Source organism: Onthophagus taurus, unplaced genomic scaffold, assembly GCF_036711975.1.
Source record: "Onthophagus taurus isolate NC unplaced genomic scaffold, IU_Otau_3.0 ScKx7SY_16, whole genome shotgun sequence".
Classification (NCBI taxonomy): domain Eukaryota; kingdom Metazoa; phylum Arthropoda; class Insecta; order Coleoptera; family Scarabaeidae; genus Onthophagus; species Onthophagus taurus.
The window spans coordinates 2,995,559-3,013,004 of record NW_027248941.1 but is presented as its reverse complement, the minus strand read 5'-3'; the positions used below and the strand labels follow the sequence as shown (position 1 = coordinate 3,013,004).

Sequence of the window (17,446 nt, the reverse complement as noted above, 5' to 3'; positions counted from 1 at the left end):
TCAATTAGAAAAATATAACCTCTTTTTGTATGCGTGTTTCTTTTAAGTTAAATTAAATCCAAAAAGAGATTCGACACATTCAATTAAACAAAAAGAAAAAAAACCAACAACACACTCAATCTCACTTATTTCCTTTTCGTATTCTCTCTCGGACAGCAACCTCATTTTTATTTTATTACCAAGGTTTATTATAAACCTTAACGATTCATTTTAACAAGGAAATAACTTAAAACTCAAAATAAAAAACTAAATTATTTTAAATAACCAATTTTTTTTTAATGTTACCTTTAAAGTTACCATTATAAGAAGCTCTCGGTGGTTGTCAGTTTTCTTTTTGTTTCCGATTCTTTTCCATTTCATTTTCTTATTCCATTTTTCTTTCTTCACATAATAAATGGATGTGATTTAATGATTTCTTTTTATAACTTGCTAGATTATTAGTTAATAATAATAATAATGCAGTTGTAGTAGTAAAAAGGCGTTTTTTTCTAGCATCGCGACGAAAAAAATCCGTAAACGTCCGGAAAGACACGAATCAAATACTCATTCTCTTTTTTTATTAATATCTTTCGCACTAACTTCATTTTCACATTATTTTTGTAATTGATCAAAAAAAAAAAAAAAAATTAAAGAATCAATCGCACATTCACTCGCACTCACTCAATCGCACACAGATTACAATAAAGTTACGGCTAATAATATTAATAATAATAATACATTATGTACGCGGCGGCCACCCTCGTTATTAAATCAAAAAAAAATTATTAATTTTTTTTCTCGACTTTTTTTGTTTTCAAGTTAAACTCGAATTTTTTATCATTTTTTTGTGTAGTTACGTGTTATTTTTTTTAATCCTTCCGGTAGTAGTAGTTGTAGTAGTAGTAGTAGATAGAGCGTCCATTATGCACAACACTTTTATTATTATTTTTTTTCTGCACACTCAATGTTCTCTACCCTCTTCTCATTCCCACGTTATTTTTTAAATAACCCCCTTTTTATATTAACGATGGTGGCCAGGGCTCCTAAAGGGGCCGTCGTTTCGTGCCCCATATAAATTTTTTTTGTTTAAGACAGTTATGACACGTCCTGATCTTCTACATCTTGCAATTGCTCTTTTGGTTCTGCTTCACCTACAAAAAATACAATTTAAAATTAGCTCTCTTAAACAGTTGATAAATTCAATCAATTAATTTTCATCTAACCATCTCCTTGCATGTCACTGGTCCACAACGTAAGGTTATCTCGGAGTAGCTGCATAATGAGCGTGCTATCTTTATAGCTTTCTTCGGAAAGCGTGTCCAATTCGGCGATGGCGTCGTCGAACGCTGCCTTCGCCAGGCGACACGCCCTATCTGGACTGTTGAGAATCTCGTAGTAAAAGACGCTAAAGTTTAGCGCCAAACCCAAACGGATTGGGTGCGTGGGTGGTAGCTCTGTCATCGCGATATCGCTCGCCGCTTTGTAAGCTACCAAGGAGTGTTCCGCTGCATCTTTGCGATCGTTACCCGTCGCGAATTCTGCCAAATATCGATGGTAATCACCCTTCATCTTATAATAAAACACCTAATTCAACAAAAAAATTAAATTATTTCAAATATATCATTAAAAAATGTTAATTAACTTACTTTGGATTCTCCCGTCGAAGCAGCCGGTATTAAATGTTTATCCAAAACAGATAAAATGTCGGAACAGATATCCCTCAATTCCTTTTCAACCTGACCGCGATACTGCCGGATCATTTCCAATTTATCATCAGTTCCCTTTGATTCCTCCTTCTGCTCAATCGACGAAATTATCCGCCACGATGCTCGTCGGGCACCGATCACGTTCTTATAAGCAACCGAGAGCAGGTTACGTTCCTCCACGGTTAGCTCCACATCAAGTTTTGCCACTTTTTTCATCGCATCGACCATTTCTAAAAAAATTTAAACCGATTTATCAAATTTTTTTGTATTGATATAATATGTGAAATTATAAAAATTAACCTCAAAAAACTTTTTTTGACGTTTTAAGAATTTCAGGGCGAAGTGTTACCAACCTCTAATTATTTTCAACATAACTTCAAAAACATTAAATGAGATTTATATTTTCAACGATTTAATTAAAGAATAACCATAAAATGGATCTTCAATAATAAGTTTTCATGAAGAAATCCTTAAAGGGCAAAAATTAGGTTAATGGGGTAAATTAGGGTGAAAAAAGATTCAGATGTATATAGAAATGTTATTGAAATAAGTCAAATTAACCTAATTGTGGGATCAAGTATAATTACTTGCATTATAACCATATTTTTCGAAATTTTTTTAATAAAATTCAATACAAAACTTGGACAGTAGGATAAAAAATAATACCAATCCATGAAACGAAAATTTTACTAGTAAACCAATTCATTTTTAGAAAAAATTATTTACAAATTTAACTTAATTTTATCCGGAGGGATGTAAATTTAATAATTAATTTGTTAAAAATTAAAAACATAATTGTTTTTAAGTAAGCAACATAACCTTCAAAACGTCATAAATAAACCGCTAATAAATAGTTTTTGATAATCTTAGTTAATTTAAATCTATTAGTTAATTAAAAATCAACAACTAATTATTTAGATTTTTTTATGGCAAAATAATTTAAATACAAAGAGGTTATTGACCTCCACTTTATATTAACCATAAGGCACGTAGAAAATGGTTTTAAAAAAGAAAACGACACCAACTGTCGTTGTCTGAAAAGGATCGACGGTTTAAAAACGATTTTACGTACGAGAACGGTCGATGAGTCAGCTGTGAGTAATTCCCTCCGCATACAAACTTGTTAATTAAAAAAAAATAGATTAATTGATAACAATTACGAGTGTGTTAACGCATTTTTATAATAAAAATATAACAACAACTAAAAAAAGGCAAATATTGATTCGTAAGAGATAAAAAAAGGTTAAAAAACTCGCCTTGTTAAGAGGTAATAATTTTATAATTGGTTTCCCGCGACCGTGCACTTCCGGTGTGAGTGTACTCGAGGACGTTAGGCACGTGGAAATTATTTCCGTTTTTCTTTTTACTTTATAATAAGTTAAATAAAAGATTTTTTTCGACATAACCTCAAAAAAAAATTCGTTTCAACTAAATATGTTAATACGTCATTAAATGAAATTCCTCACGTTTTTTAACGTATGTTAATAATAACGGTACAATATTTTATCGTTGGTGAGAAATTCCAAGCGGATTAACGCCGTTTTAAGAAAAATTGACTTTGACACAATACCAGCCATAAGAAGTAGAATTAAATTAATTTAGTTATTGAAACGCCATCTATCGATTTTTATCCATCTTAGAAACGTCAATTTTTTTATTAAAAATAAAATAATGTATCGATTGAGGTTATGAATTAACCTCAAACTGTATTTAAGAAGTTATCGCATTTAGCAACATTTACCACCAATTTGAACAAACTAAAACTTAATTTTATTTTTAAATAACCACAAATTGACGATTCAACCAATAAGGAGCAAAAAGGGGAAAGAAAAAGTGAGGTGACATAACCTAAAAATTAATTTTATTGAATTAATTGTTAACAAAGTTGAAGAAAATGCAAAGAAGAACAACGCCCTAATTTAAATTTATTAAACTGATTAAAAAGATGGTTTCGGGAAATTATTTCGACGTTTTAAGGGGTAAATGGGGCGTAGTTTTTAACGGTGACCCCGAAGTAAATTTTAGAATCGCGAGAAGAAAAAAATCACCCACACAGACGAACGCCCCTTTTTCCATCCCTTTCTAACCCATTTCTCTTCGATCCGTCTTCGTCTCTCATCATCGCGCGCAGTCCCAGAGAACTAGATCAATATCCCCAACCGGTTGTCATGACAACATCGGGGGGCCCCCAAAAAATAGTATAGTTTGGTAGAAAAATTGATTTTTTAAACGATTAAAAAAAATAAAATAAAAAAGGGGGTTTTTAAGAGAAAGTTAGGTTATATCTCAAAAAAATTATTTAGTTTAAAATCAAAAAAATGATAATTTTATCATTAAAAACTAAATCAACATAAAAAATACAACTCACCATCGTATCTTTCAGCTTGTTCGGCCAATTTGGCCTTGTACACGTTGTCCTCCCTCTCGGACATTATCGGATGGATGTGGATGACTCTTTTTTAAGGGTTCGTCGAAAGTGTGTTGAAGAACCAACAAATACCGGAACCGGGGGAACCGCCGCGCCGCGAACTACTTTTTTCTCTCAAAACGTCGTCTCTTGTTCCCGGGCGTTGCCTTTTCCTTCGCCCCCTATTCACTTATTTCTTAATAATAAAATAAGCTTCGGAGTCTTGCGACGTTCTCCTCTTCTTTAACACACCGCACGGTTCGAAAGATGCTTTCGTTCTCTGTGCCCTCTGTGCAACCAAAATGGCCGCACGATCTAAGCTTCGACTCAACTGACGCGCACGCAAAACTCGCGAAACACCTTCGTGTCTCTGCCGAAGATGGTAAAACAGCGCTTACAACTTACCGACAGTTAAAAGAGCCGCCTAACGGTGTGACGTCAGTTACCAAATGTAAAAATTTTTTTCTACACCCAATTTCACGTTTCCAAGTCGTTATTACCGCTTCCGATCAATAGAGGGAGCTTCGTCTTTTAATAATTACTTTCTCTCGTCAAATTTTCTTTAATTTTTAAAATTTCTTTTTAAATCTTTCTCGAATTGGCTTCTTAGGATGGAAGATGTGAAGGACGTCGGTTAAAAAACGGGATGGTTCTTCTAGAAATTATGAAAATAAAAAAATTGGAGTGATTGATATAAATTTTTTTTGACGGATTGATTGTTTATACTCCAAGAACAAATGAGAAATGTTTTGCGGCGTCATGGCACTCTGGAGGGGTACTGATATGTCATAACCTCAAAAATTCAATTAATTTTATTTTGACAATGTCAGAAACAGAGAGGAACAATCCGTGATTATCTTCGATGCATCCTAGATACACAAACTCATTCATCAAGTTCCTATTATTAATTAACAACAATTAATATTGGAAAAATGAATAATATTAAGCTTATAATTTCATTAAAAATCTTGCAAATAGCAACACTTTGAGGTTAGAACGAAATTATTAGGTTATGATCTCCTGTTTCCATGGATATACAGAGTATTATGATGTTCTAAAGCTTTTAAGCTCAACCGAAAAAAGATATTAATAAGGAAAATCTGGTAAGAAAAACGTTTACTTATAAATTATATTAAACTAAATAAAAATGCTTTATTTGTAGAGGTTGGAAAATCAACAGTTTGCAGCTAATTTTATAAAAATGAAACTGTGATTTTAAATTAAAACCAAAATTGTCTCATTCCTTATTATATAAAGCCACGAAAATAATTAATTTGGAGTAATTAACATAATTAACCATGGTGTGATCAAACAAAGTTGGTAAAATCAACTTCCGATTCAGTTATGCAGCCTAATTAGAGTCATCGTACAATGTTAAATTTATATTTACTCCTCTTAGTCGCTTTAAATCAATAAATTTTTAATAATTATAAAAATTAAATGTGAACAAAATAACCTTAAAATGTAATTTGGGTTGCATAACCTCTCAATAAAAAACCACGATTAATTTTTAAAAATTGTGAGAAATCCCACAAATTCTTAATTACTTCGTGAACAATAACCGGACAATCATCTCAACAACACCTACGACAAACAAAAAAGGGGGCACACATAACACTTTATGCGTGAAATAACTCGGAGAAAGTTTACGGTGAAAATTACACCTACAATCAAAAGAAAACGCACAAAAAATAATTTCTATACCAAGAAAAATTAATGTTTTAATTAAAATCATTAACGATAATCAATAATTTCGGTGAATTAAACTGTAATTAACGATTTTTATTGATTTCTCACATATTTAACACAAAAACTTTTAAAATTGGTTTAAAAAACTTTTGTTGAGCTTACGTACATAACAGTTTCTGAAGAAATGTATCATGGCGGTCACTGTATACATAACCGTATGTATATAGCGCAATCAAAAAAAATGAATAATACACGAAAATGAATGGCATAAACGACGAACAGTGATGAATTCAGTCGAAAACGGGGCTCTCAGAGTTGAACCAACAACCCGGCAAAGAAGGTTAGGTTACCCTGCAAAAAATAATCCACCATAAATCATTGAAATCAGTCAAATCATAATCTAAGCACACTGATACCCAATTACTTTTTTAAATTTTCTTTTTTTAATTTGTACGTTTATTTCTTGTTCAACAGATAGTCAAATTAACTCGGGTGTGTTTAAAACGCGCTCAAAATTGGAACAAAAATAGGAGGAAAAAGTGTCCCCCGATCAATTTTAATTATAAAATTGATTTGTTTTAACGATGGCTGATGCGAATGGTCAACAAACGGTCGAGTACCAATGGGCTTACAATATCGTAGATTCAAGTCGTGTTTCAACGTTTTTAATTTCAATGTTGTTGATAGTTTACGGATCGTTTCGAAGTTTAAACATGGAACAAGAAGCTCGAGATAGAGCCGCCGGAACAACTAATTGTTTGTTACATCCCACAACGCAATTACAATCTGAAACGAACGTTCAAACATTGGATACGTTGCAAGCACTTTGTTTACCATTGGGGGCGAGCATATCGTTGTTGGTGATGTTTTTCTTTTTCGATTCGATGCAAATGTTGTTTGCTATTTGTACGGCAAGTAAGTTTGTGTTAATTTAATTTTTTTTAGGTTAAGATTTTAATAAGTTTTTTAAATCTAACCTCACTTTTTTTTTTAAATTCTAAGTGATTGCAAAATAGTGATTAATTAAAAAGGAAGTCAATCAAAGAAATAATTATTACCAATCAATAAGTTTATGTTAATTTCATTTTTGTAGGTTAGAATTTTAATAATCTTTTTTTAGTCTAACCTCACTTTTTTTTTTTTTATTTCTAAGTAATTGATTGCAAAATAGTGATTAATTAAAAAGGAATGCAATCAAAGTAATAATTATTAGCAATCAATAATGGGTTTTGTCCTATTTTGAAATTGAATTTTATCAAATTATTAAATAATCGAGATTGAGAAAAAAAAATTTTAATAATTATAACCTCAAACAAAATTTTTTTTAGTGCTAGTTAGCATAAGATATCCCTATATTGCATATTTTTATTGCACTAAAACTAGAACTAACACTAGACCTAAAACTAGAAACATTTGGGGTTATCCTTGGGTCTGAAGATAAGTCAAAATTTGAGGTTGACATTTTAAACTTGAAGTTAGTTATCATATTATAGACAAATGGACAACTTCATGATGTTTTTTTTAATCTTTTTAACTCTAACCTCACTTTTTTTAAAATTTATGTAATTGATTGCAAAATACTGATTAATTAAAAAGGAATTCAATCAAAGTAATGAATAATTACTATGATAATTAAATCTTATCAAATTATTATATAATCGAGCTTGAGAAGAAAATTTGTAATAATTATAACCTTAAAAATTTTTTTTTAAATTTTTAGTTCATTATTATTATTTTTTAGTAATAGCAACTGTAGCACTGGCATTTTTACTCCTCCCAATGTGCCAGTACATAATCAGACCGTGTTCGGATGGCAATAAAATCTCTTTTGGAATGTGCGGCCGATTCACCGGAGCCGAATTATTATCGTTTTCGCTTTCAGTGTTTATCGTTTGCATTTGGGTGTTAACAGGTACGAAGACAAACGTTGTTTTAATCGAAATTAATAATTATTTGTGATTTTTTTGAGGTTAGGTCATTGGTTATTGATGGACGCGATGGGGATGGGTTTATGCGTAGCTTTTATAGCATTCGTAAGATTACCGAGTTTAAAAGTATCTACGTTACTATTAACGGGATTGTTAATATATGATGTATTTTGGGTGTTTTTCTCATCGTATATTTTTAGCACAAATGTTATGGTTAAGGTGGGTTCTTACGATTTTTCTTAAATGATTCTACATTTACATTTTTTAGGTTGCAACAAGACCCGCTGATAACCCCGTTGGCTTGGTAGCTAGAAAGCTTCATTTGGGGACTGTAGCCAAAGAGGCCCCAAAGTTATCTTTACCGGGGAAGCTGGTTTTTCCTAGTATACATAATTCTGGTCATTTTAGCATGTTGGGTAATTAGGGCGTAAGTGTAGCCTAATAAAAATTAATTTAATTTGTTTAGGTCTTGGTGATATCGTCATGCCGGGATTATTGTTGTGCTTCGTTCTGAGATACGATGCGTACAAGAAATCGCAAGGTTTGACCGGATCGCGCCTGACCTACTTTCACTGTTCATTACTCGGCTATTTCCTCGGTCTCTTAACTGCTACAGTTAGCTCGGAGGTGTTTAAAGCCGCCCAACCAGCCCTTTTATATCTTGTGCCCTTCACGCTGCTACCTTTATTAACTATGGCCTATTTAAAAGTAAGTACAGAAGTTGTTTCATGTTCTTATTAATTTCCGCTTGTATTATTAGGGCGATTTGAGAAGAATGTGGTCTGAGCCGTTTAAATCGTTCACAACAGCAAAACACTTGGAGGTGTGATAGAAAAAATGGAAAAATAAAATTAACAAATTAAAAAGACATTCGTTCATCATCTAATTAAAGACTTTTATAATTAATTAAGAAAATTTAAACTTGATAACTTAAATTTTGGTTGAAACGAGTTTAAACGGAAGAAGTGTTAAATAAAAAAAAACGTGTAATATATCATTAATTTCCATTATTTCTTATTTAATTATAATTTTTTTTGTAAATAGTTAATGAAACGTAAAAATCATGTAAGAACGTCAATTACACGGAATTAAGGTGGAAAAAAACCGTTCGATGTAGTTAGTGCTGTGTTAAAATTCGAAAAGATAAATAATTAGTTAATTGAATCAAAAAATTTGATAAACGAACAAAATAATTCCTTTAACAATTAATTTTTAAGTTTGCACACTAAAAAAAAGTAATAACGAGAATCACATTTAAAAGAAATCACAAACAGAAATAAAATTATTCATTACATGTATAGTTATTATTATTATTATTTTAGAGGTTAAGAACGGATTGTAAGTGTTTCTCCTTATAGCGCTGTTTGAAAACTTGGTACACACTGTGATTTTTTATTATTTTTTATTTGTAACTTTCGTTTTTTAATCCACTACAAAAAGTTTAAAAAGAAATGTTATGATTTAATTTTTATCATATAAATTAAAAAAAAAAAAAGTAAAAACGTGGAAAAGAAAACGGAAGTGAATAAGAAAAGGGAAAAACTTGTTTATTTATACATTTATTATTATTATATTCGATATAATATTTAATTAAAAAAGGCGAATGTGGAGAGTAATTTGGAAATATGTAAATAAATATTGTAATTTTCACTAAACTAATATCATTTTAACCTAAAAACGTATTCCATCATTTCTAAATCATCATACATTTTGTGTTGGTGTACAATATTCTTTGCTAAACTGATCTGTAAACGGCCTTGGTTTAATTTAGTCATGGGCAATGTAATATGGTGTTGCCTAACTTTATAATAATGAGGGTGTATTGTGATGGCTTGGCTTAATATGGTTTCATTATTCAGTGTCAGCCGAGGTCGCTTGCGGCCGAGGTATTACAATAGGTGTTGCCTCGCTTTGTATCGTATTGTGACGCTTTGGCTTAATAATTTTTACTCGTTCAGTCTCTATCATTAAAGCAGCTGAACTCTATTGTGGCTCAATCTCTACTTTGAATTAGGCAATAAATACTGCCTACTTTTGTATTGGTGCAGAGTCTGTTGTGGCGCCTCGTCCTAACAAGTTTGAATCATTTAGTCTGCGTCAAATGTATCCATTTTACTTCGCTATATTTATATCAAAACAAGAAATGTAGATCTATTCATCAACTTCTAATTTACTCAAGATTAACACATTCGTGTGATTCCTTTGTATTTTATAAGGCTTTCAGAGATGATAGGTACACTCGAAAATGTTCTATACTTGTTTCGATACCATTGATTTGAGGTGAGCGGCAGACCGCAAACACAGGCTACCTTGCGACTGCGGTCGACCGCAATGTCTGAATTCCAACTTGTGCGATAGTTTGTTATTGTTTTTTATTAGAAGATGAACATAATGAGTTGCTACTATATGCCAAACAAAAAAAGATAAACTAATAATCGATTCTGCCAGATAAATATGTCGCCGCCATTATTTCATAGTCCGAAAGAACTGCGTGCAACTGTTTCTTTGCTTGCGCTTTCTCTACAGGTGGCAAACTTCGCAATACTTCACCCATATAACGGACAAACAATTCTATATCGTCATCAGCCTTTTTCGCGGGAATTCTCTGTTCATCTCTTTGTTTAAAGGGGTGTAAAATTGATTCTTGTTTGAGCCTTCTCTTCATCTCGACTTCAATTGCCTCCTCCTTGTCGCTATTATGCTCTGTATAGGGTGGCTCATCATCGTTCGATGCGTCTTGTTCCTTTAAAATTAATTGATCCTTAGTTTCCTCCATTTCTTCATTAATTTCTAGTCCCTCTGGCGACGGGGGTAAATTAGAACTTCCAGATCTGTGTTCGGGAACGTCGTCTAGAAATAATAGAAGTTGGTGTCTTTTTTGTTTGGAATGTTTTGCGGCTGTTGAACCAATGCCTAATGTATGATTTTTCTTGAATCGTTTATAACCATCGCGAATAAATTTCCATTTTGTTTTACAGTCTTCACCTGCAATATTGTCAAAATTTAATACTTATTAGCTAACCTTAATAAATAAATACTCACTGTTTCGCTTAACCTCCTTCCCTATGGCTCTCCACACTTTATCTTTAACTAAATTATCGCGATAACTACCATGAGATTTGTCGTAAAGCACTGGATTTTTAGCAACAATATTTATTAGCTTCTCTTCGTCTTCTTTTGAAAAGGATGTCATTTTTAAAAATAAGGCGCGGCGTCGTGCGCGAACGTTCTGCGGTCAGCTACACAACTGGCAAAGCGGTTTGCGGTTGTATAGCACCGCAACGGCACAGCGATAGTGTCGCCGCGCTTCGAATTACAGAAACTACGGCAATGTAATATATGTCAGTGGTTCTCAAAGTGTGCGCAATAAAAAATAAAATTGATTTATTGCATTTTTAGGTTAAAATAATCATACAAAATTCATTTTGAACGTCATCATTTGACGTTTATTAAAAACTCACCTTTACTAGTGCCATCTATCGGAGTTAATTTCAACTTTACGCAGTCAATATTAAAAAATCTTTTTAGGTCGTATATTCTAATCGTTTTAATATAAAAAATAAACTAACCTGCTTTTTATTAAGAATTCTTCATTTCCTTCCATAAAAAGAATTTTATTTAGTTTTAAATTTGTAGGTTAACGTCAAAATTGAAGCGGCGACGTCACATTTCCAAGATGGCTACAAATTACGAATTTAATCAACATTTTACTTTTGAATTTTCAACTCGGAAAATCACCGAATTCCGCCGAGAATTGATTTTAAACGTTACATCGCGTCCCGAAGAAAACGTTTTGGGTGATTTTTACAATTGAAATGGTGATTTTCCCGTAGATTTTTAAAAAAATTCGTGAACTCACCCCCAACGAATGTCATTAACAACGGAAAGATGTGAAGTTGGTTTCTAACTACTTCAAATCATAAAAATTAAATTAAATATTAATTAATTTATGATTTTTATTTTAATCGTTTTTAATTATTATTGAAAGCATTTGTTAATTAAATAATTATAATATATTATCTTTTAAATATCGAGTAAATTAACATTTTTTTAAGGTTATGTTAATAAATTTATTAATTATTCACATTCATTATCATTTATTGTAATACTTTTAGTTCCGTTCTGGACGAAATAAGTATCTTTAAGCTCGGAATAACAATTTGGCACGCATAAACCCCAGAATCCTCCATTTGAGCCGAATTTATTCTCAAGATAATCGAAGGCAATTTCTACGATTTTTAAGGAATTTGTTATTTTATCCTACAAAAAATAATTTTAACTTACTTTATCGTATTTAATTGATATTCTCGGATCCAAAACGGCGATTTTCTTCGAAACACCAAGAATAACATGATTTCCTGTTGGCTCTAATTTGGTCCAAATTGCCTCAAACGCTTCATTCGGGGCTGTAAAGGAGCAATTTAATTCAACGACACTTCCTTTAGGTGCGGTTTGTTTCGGGGAAATATAATTTATTGATGTGGAGTAAACACCAATAAATGAAGTGAATAATATTAAGTTGATTAACATCATCGTTAAATTGAATTCGAATGGAATTAAAGTGAAGTAATTTTTAAAGGTATTTAATGATTCATTCTGATTATAAAAAAATTTTAATTATTCATTATTATTAAATCCTTTCGTTAAATGTTGCATTTCAAGTTGGGCTTGGGCAATATCGCTTAATGCCGCTTGAATTTGTTCGAGTAAATCTTGTCCTTTCGCTACAATCTCTTCTAAATTTCTTGCAGCCTCTTGATTTTCATTTTCAAGTATTCTCAAGCTTTGTAATTGCATCTCGGTTGAGCTTTCTTCCGAAGGCAACGACTCGATTAATGTATCGATGTCTTTTGAGCACCTCGCGATTAACGTCGTAAACAATTGAACGTAATCTTCTTGTGGCTGTTGTTGTTGGGGCGTTTGAGACCCGCTACGATCGAAGCCGGGGAATTTACTCGGTGCAGCGTATTGTTGCAGTATTCCAATGCTGTTACAAAAATGTTCGGCTTGCTAAAACAAAATTGTTAATATAAAACGAAATTGATGAATATAATAAAAAAAACTTTTACCTGATTAATACAGTCTTGCAATTGCGTTAATCGGTCTGCCATGGTTTATTATTTTTTAATTACAGCATAATTGTGTTTGGGTATAATTTTTTAGGTTATGTTATTGGGGAAATTGACGTTTTAAAATGGAGGTGGTGGTAATTTTCTTTTGCGTTTAAGATGTCGTAATTGTAATTTGTGGTGCGACAAAGATGGATTATTTTTTTTTGGGTTTGTCTAATATATTTAAAATCTATGTTTACTTTAGCGATAAACCTAATTAAAATGAGTTTTTAGATAAAAATTCGATTCAATCTTAAAAAATAACACAAATTTAGCCGAATTAATCTTATTTATATGAAGCCGACATGAATAAGAATAAGTGAGTTGATTAAGACTTAAAATGTGGTAATATAACCTCACTTTTTTGTTTTGACAGATTGAAATAAATTATTTTAATACATTTTTTTTATTTAAACTATTTTTAAGGAATTTTCGCGTTGATTGCGACGATGAGAGTTCGCCGAGTAAATCGAGGAGGTGCGCCAATTTGGAGATGGAAAATTCTTGCCAAATGGCTGTTAGTTGTTGTCGAGATGAGCTTGTGGAATGTATAAAATCGATCATTTTTTAGGTTGATAACTCGGAAAATGTTTTAAAAACAATGCGTAATTTGTTCCACGAGAAATTAATGACTGATATCAATTTAGTCGTTGGGGATAAAGAGCACCCGGCGCACCGGCTCATTTTGTGCGCTTGCAGCGATGTGTTTCAGGTTGTTTTTGATTCTATGTTGTTAATTAAATTAATATTTTCTTGATTAAGGCTATGTTGAGTAAACCCGAATGGAGCGAGTGTTACAAAACTCGAGTTATTCTCCAAGAACTCCCGCAATGTGAGGTTATCTTTGGGAATTTTCTCGAATATTTTTATACGGGGAAAATTATTATTACTTATAACAATGTTATGGCTATTTTAGCTTTAGCCGATAAATACATAGTGAAGGTAATCAATTTTTTATTAACATTTTTGTTTTAACTCTTTAATTTTAGAGTTTAAGCCGATTATGCTTAGAATACATGTCAACGCACATTCCTCAAGCCGCTGCCCACAACGTTTTATTCTCTTGGGTCCAATACACGATGTCGTGCGGGCACAAAGAGGTTTCATCGAAATGTTACAACTACATTAAGTGGAATTTGAGCGCGGTGGCGAACAGTCCGGATTTTAGTGATTTAGATGTTGATTTAGTGATTAATTTGTTGCAACAAAATGATTTGATTGTGTATAACGAGATGGTTTTGTATAATTTTATGGTACGATGGTTGGATTTGCAAAGAATTCAGTTGATACAAAACGGATTAAATTTCCGGGACGTTGACAAGCAAATGGATGTTTTAGTTGAGATGATCATGTCAAATATTCGATTTCCTATGATGAACCCAAAGGAAATCGCTGAGTTGTTATTATCCCCGTTGGTTAAAAAATACAAAGAATTCTTCGTGAATCAAATGACGATTGCAATGGTCTTTCATTCTGGGCAAAATGACACGATAATTAAAACAATATTAGAAACCGATAAAGGAAAATTATTGTTTAACCCTCGTTTATACATTTCAGATTTATTCAGCTCAATTTTATGTATTGATCACTTCAGGAATTTACCGAATTATCATACAAGCACGTTTTTGTTTTCCTCGCATATCTCCGCGACCGATTCGGACTCCGATCGGATTAACGAATGGGTTGTGGATTTATACCCGAAGGGGGTTTGGTTTCAAAAGTGTTATTTAATCTTGTGGCAAGGCCCAATTGAAATTCCAGGGGAAATTTTTTCAACGGTGAGGTTATCTTTGACTTGTCGAGAAATCCCCCAAGATGACATGAAGGTTAGAATTGGGATTTTATTGTACGCGAAACAAGGTGGGATCGAATTTGTGATAAAAACGATTGAGAAAGTGCATTATTTTAATTCGCAATCGAGGGTTTTAAATTTGGACAATTTGATACCGTTCGAAGAATTAAATCCAACAGTTATTAATAATAATAGTAGCGGGAAACCTTACGAAACCAAGTATTTAATCGGCCCGAATAACGATCAATTAAAAATTAATATTGTTATAACCCCAGTTTGTTTTGAATGACGAATGTTGAAAGTTTTGTTGCGTTCTTTAACTTAGGTTCAAAATGATATTATTAAACAAATTTTTTTTTGTTACATTTATTTGATATTGTTATGATGTAAATAAAAATTGTTCATTTTCTATGTAAAAAAGCTTTTATTCATGTATTACTTAAAACACAATAAGAAATAATGAAAATAATATTAAAATATAATTTGAGGTTACGTTTAATTCCAACTTCACGTCAGGTTTTTGACAAAAACAAGCTTTCCAAAAATATAAATTAAATAACAACAATGATATTTAATTCCAGAAAGCGATTTAAATGTGAAATTTAAGTATTTATTACAAAAAAAATCAATAAAAGTTCATATTTAATAATAACTTTATTTAGTAGTAATTAACCAAACAGAGATGGCGCTCGAAACACCAACATTTTACAACATTAACCTCACAAAAGAAATCCCCATATATATAATATCTTCTATACTAGATAGTACTTATATGGAAATCCCTTTTTTATAAATTGTAAATCTATTTATTATTATAGCTATTATTTTATTTAAATAAATCTATTTAGAAATTGATAGTATACGTACGATATGATTTGTTCAATAAATTAACTACTTCCGGTTTAAGCGCAAATTTTTTTCGCATTAATATTTTATTAAGACAAGTTGCGTTTAATAAACTCAAAATTAAAAATCCTTCTATTAGAGTACACGCAAGATGGTTTTTCTTAAATTAATGAATTGCTTCCGGTTAAACCGGAAGTGGGGCTACTTTTAGTTTTTCAAGATAAACATTTCGTGTTTGGGTACATTTTAAAGCATTTTTTATGAAGATTAATGTTAAAACAAAATTAAATTTATTTAAAAAAAGAATCACCATTTAATCCCTGTAAATTGAATAACTTTCGGCGTTTTTGCTTTCGCGATTGTTTCGGCCAATCCCTCCAACGTTCCAAATCCCCACGGTTCAAATGCGCTTCTATCCATGCAAGCTATTCTCCCTGCGGAGCCGTTGTACAAAAATTTCCAATAACTCAGCCTCAAATTTTGTGGCTCAAACATCGCGGTATGGAATAAAATCGCTACGCTAAGTGAGTATAGTATCATATTAAATCCTGGAATTTCGGGCACCAAATTGTGATCGATTCCTAAGTTATAAACAATCTAAAAGGAGGCGTTAACTTTGATTGAATCAATTTTAACTCACATGTAGGGTTTTCCATAAAACGTATAAAGCAATGGTTTTTTTGGGGTATTGCGTGAACGCAATTCCTGCTAATAACCCTGCGGGGATTGCGTACATAAAGTGATCTTCCCCGGTGATTTTCCTCAAAAAACAGGATGCGGCTCGAAATATTCCGCAAGTTCCCGCTAAAAACGTCGCCAATTTAATTGAGTTTAAACGAAAAATGCTTTCGAGGAAGAATTTTGTTGGGGTTTTAACTAAAATTTTTGCGTTTAAAACGAGTTTTATGCCAAGTTGGATCGATAAGCCTATTAAAAAGATTTTTGATGTTCCCTGTAATTATTAATATCAATTTAAATTCAAATAAATTTTTTTTTAATACTTTTAAAATGTAATTTAAGCAACTAAAACGGTGTGGGCACAACTTCTTCGTCTTTTTGATTGTTTCTTCGTCTTTCCCAATAATTAGCCTAAAAGATAATTAAATAAATAAATAAGATAACTCACACATCGAGTCGATACGGATTACTTAATAAAGTGGCACGTTTTCGACATCAAGTGCTTACCTCAATACTTTAAATAATGGATCAATGTGTTTTTCATTTTTAATCAAGTGCAAGCCGCTTCTAAAAATTGTTAAAAGTACCGAAATACTCCCTGCAAAAATTGCAACTTCTCCAAAACGAATTGGTTGCACCGTTTTCCTCGAAACCAACATATTCCATACAGTTTCAGTCGCTATATTACTCAAGTATAACGCTAATAACGTTCTTCTTGATGGTTTCTCGATTAATATCGCAAAGATGCTTGCAAGAAATGATGGTACAAATGATGCGGTTAAAATGTTGAAGTTTCCTAATACTCGTCTAAAAATACATAAAAATAATGAATATCCAAAAGTGTTTCCACTTAAAAAGGCTGATGATTGGAAAATTCCTATTAATGTTTTTTTGATGTCATCTTTCCGAGGTGGTATCCCTTTCATCAACAATGCCAACTTAAAAATTCAATTAATTACAAAATTAATTAATTTAAATCAACTTACCAAATGTACTGAACCATATATTTTAAAAGCAAAGATAATTGCTTGGATGTAAGCCCCCATGGTAGCTTCCAAACAACTTTCGGTCCATGGATGAACATAATTCTTACATTCAATTTGTATCGGGGCTAATTTACTCAACATTTTCTTTGATTTAATAGTTTAATCGCGTCGATTTCTCGATATCAACTAAATCACGATTGTTTTTAATATTGTGTAGTATCTCTGATAACTATTCAAAACGCCACCATTAATTTTCAATCAATCTAAGGACTTTAACAACATATTTACACAATTTTCTTTAATTTATATCAATTAAAATAATAA

The 17,446-nt window shown here is 31.8% G+C and overlaps 6 protein-coding genes across 8 annotated transcripts; 2 read left to right on the top strand and 4 right to left on the bottom strand.

The window, feature by feature from the left end:
* Window positions 1-354: 354 nt before the first annotated feature.
* LOC111417488 (tyrosine 3-monooxygenase/tryptophan 5-monooxygenase activation protein epsilon) lies at window positions 355-4,808 on the bottom strand. The gene is made up of 4 exons (XM_023049783.2): window positions 4,054-4,808; window positions 1,626-1,915; window positions 1,203-1,563; window positions 355-1,130 (listed from the first exon to the last, which is right to left on the bottom strand). Exons 1-4 carry the CDS (start codon window positions 4,115-4,117, stop codon window positions 1,075-1,077), a joined length of 771 nt encoding a protein of 256 aa, XP_022905551.1. The 5' UTR covers window positions 4,118-4,808; the 3' UTR covers window positions 355-1,074.
* A 1,154-nt stretch (window positions 4,809-5,962) lies between these two features.
* On the top strand, window positions 5,963-9,364 carry LOC111417479 (signal peptide peptidase-like protein). The gene is made up of 7 exons (XM_023049771.2): window positions 5,963-6,121; window positions 6,256-6,696; window positions 7,523-7,693; window positions 7,756-7,928; window positions 7,978-8,125; window positions 8,176-8,417; window positions 8,470-9,364. Exons 2-7 carry the CDS (start codon window positions 6,366-6,368, stop codon window positions 8,536-8,538), a joined length of 1,134 nt encoding a protein of 377 aa, XP_022905539.1. The 5' UTR covers window positions 5,963-6,121; window positions 6,256-6,365; the 3' UTR covers window positions 8,539-9,364.
* Window positions 9,253-11,051, bottom strand: LOC111417497 (transcription factor Adf-1-like). Its single transcript, XM_023049795.2, has 2 exons — window positions 10,752-11,051; window positions 9,253-10,694 (listed from the first exon to the last, which is right to left on the bottom strand). Exons 1-2 carry the CDS (start codon window positions 10,900-10,902, stop codon window positions 10,138-10,140), a joined length of 708 nt encoding a protein of 235 aa, XP_022905563.2. The 5' UTR covers window positions 10,903-11,051; the 3' UTR covers window positions 9,253-10,137.
* A 759-nt stretch (window positions 11,052-11,810) lies between these two features.
* Window positions 11,811-15,032, top strand: LOC111417450 (transport and golgi organization 10). Of its 3 annotated transcripts, none has more exons than XM_071201038.1 (6): window positions 11,811-12,288; window positions 12,873-13,139; window positions 13,247-13,337; window positions 13,392-13,532; window positions 13,583-13,762; window positions 13,810-15,032. In XM_071201038.1, the coding sequence occupies exons 2-6, from the start codon at window positions 13,126-13,128 to the stop codon at window positions 14,899-14,901; spliced, it is 1,518 nt and encodes a 505-aa protein (XP_071057139.1). In that variant the 5' UTR covers window positions 11,811-12,288; window positions 12,873-13,125; the 3' UTR covers window positions 14,902-15,032. The 3 variants fall into 3 exon arrangements, with proteins under 3 accessions (XP_071057139.1, XP_022905501.2, XP_022905508.2); XM_023049733.2 differs by lacking the exon at window positions 11,811-12,288 and having other exon boundaries at window positions 12,914-12,988; window positions 13,055-13,139; XM_023049740.2 differs by lacking the exon at window positions 11,811-12,288 and having other exon boundaries at window positions 12,914-12,988; window positions 13,055-13,165.
* Window positions 12,277-12,871, bottom strand: LOC111417504 (mediator complex subunit 21). Its single transcript, XM_023049808.2, has 2 exons — window positions 12,779-12,871; window positions 12,277-12,719 (listed from the first exon to the last, which is right to left on the bottom strand). The coding sequence occupies exons 1-2, from the start codon at window positions 12,818-12,820 to the stop codon at window positions 12,327-12,329; spliced, it is 435 nt and encodes a 144-aa protein (XP_022905576.1). The 5' UTR covers window positions 12,821-12,871; the 3' UTR covers window positions 12,277-12,326.
* A 366-nt stretch (window positions 15,033-15,398) lies between the features above and the next one.
* LOC111418209 (transmembrane protein 135-like) lies at window positions 15,399-17,305 on the bottom strand. Its single transcript, XM_023050704.2, has 5 exons — window positions 17,123-17,305; window positions 16,644-17,074; window positions 16,460-16,547; window positions 16,099-16,410; window positions 15,399-16,055 (listed from the first exon to the last, which is right to left on the bottom strand). The coding sequence occupies exons 1-5, from the start codon at window positions 17,261-17,263 to the stop codon at window positions 15,765-15,767; spliced, it is 1,263 nt and encodes a 420-aa protein (XP_022906472.2). The 5' UTR covers window positions 17,264-17,305; the 3' UTR covers window positions 15,399-15,764.
* Window positions 17,306-17,446: the final 141 nt, after the last annotated feature.

Coding starts and splice junctions, on each gene's coding strand:
- LOC111417488 (XM_023049783.2), bottom strand. CDS start 4,117: ATGTCCGAGAGGGAGGACAACGTGTACAAGGCCAAATTGGCCGAACAA. Junction 1,916..4,053: donor ACAAGCTGAAAGATACGATG/GTGAGTTGTATT, acceptor AAATTTTTTTAG/AAATGGTCGATGCGATGAAA. Junction 1,131..1,202: donor CAGTGACATGCAAGGAGATG/GTTAGATGAAAA, acceptor TATTTTTTGTAG/GTGAAGCAGAACCAAAAGAG.
- LOC111417479 (XM_023049771.2), top strand. CDS start 6,366: ATGGCTGATGCGAATGGTCAACAAACGGTCGAGTACCAATGGGCTTAC. Junction 7,694..7,755: donor TTGCATTTGGGTGTTAACAG/GTACGAAGACAA, acceptor TTTTGAGGTTAG/GTCATTGGTTATTGATGGAC. Junction 8,418..8,469: donor TAACTATGGCCTATTTAAAA/GTAAGTACAGAA, acceptor TTGTATTATTAG/GGCGATTTGAGAAGAATGTG.
- LOC111417497 (XM_023049795.2), bottom strand. CDS start 10,902: ATGACATCCTTTTCAAAAGAAGACGAAGAGAAGCTAATAAATATTGTT. Junction 10,695..10,751: donor GAAGGAGGTTAAGCGAAACA/GTGAGTATTTAT, acceptor ACAATATTGCAG/GTGAAGACTGTAAAACAAAA.
- LOC111417504 (XM_023049808.2), bottom strand. CDS start 12,820: ATGGCAGACCGATTAACGCAATTGCAAGACTGTATTAATCAG. Junction 12,720..12,778: donor TGCAAGACTGTATTAATCAG/GTAAAAGTTTTT, acceptor ATTTTGTTTTAG/CAAGCCGAACATTTTTGTAA.
- LOC111417450 (XM_071201038.1), top strand. Junction 13,338..13,391: donor AAAATTCTTGCCAAATGGCT/GTTAGTTGTTGT, acceptor ATCATTTTTTAG/GTTGATAACTCGGAAAATGT. Junction 13,533..13,582: donor CTTGCAGCGATGTGTTTCAG/GTTGTTTTTGAT, acceptor TTCTTGATTAAG/GCTATGTTGAGTAAACCCGA.
- LOC111418209 (XM_023050704.2), bottom strand. CDS start 17,263: ATGTTGAGTAAATTAGCCCCGATACAAATTGAATGTAAGAATTATGTT. Junction 16,411..16,459: donor GCTTAAATTACATTTTAAAA/GTATTAAAAAAA, acceptor TAATAATTACAG/GGAACATCAAAAATCTTTTT. Junction 16,056..16,098: donor TTTTATGGAAAACCCTACAT/GTGAGTTAAAAT, acceptor GCCTCCTTTTAG/ATTGTTTATAACTTAGGAAT.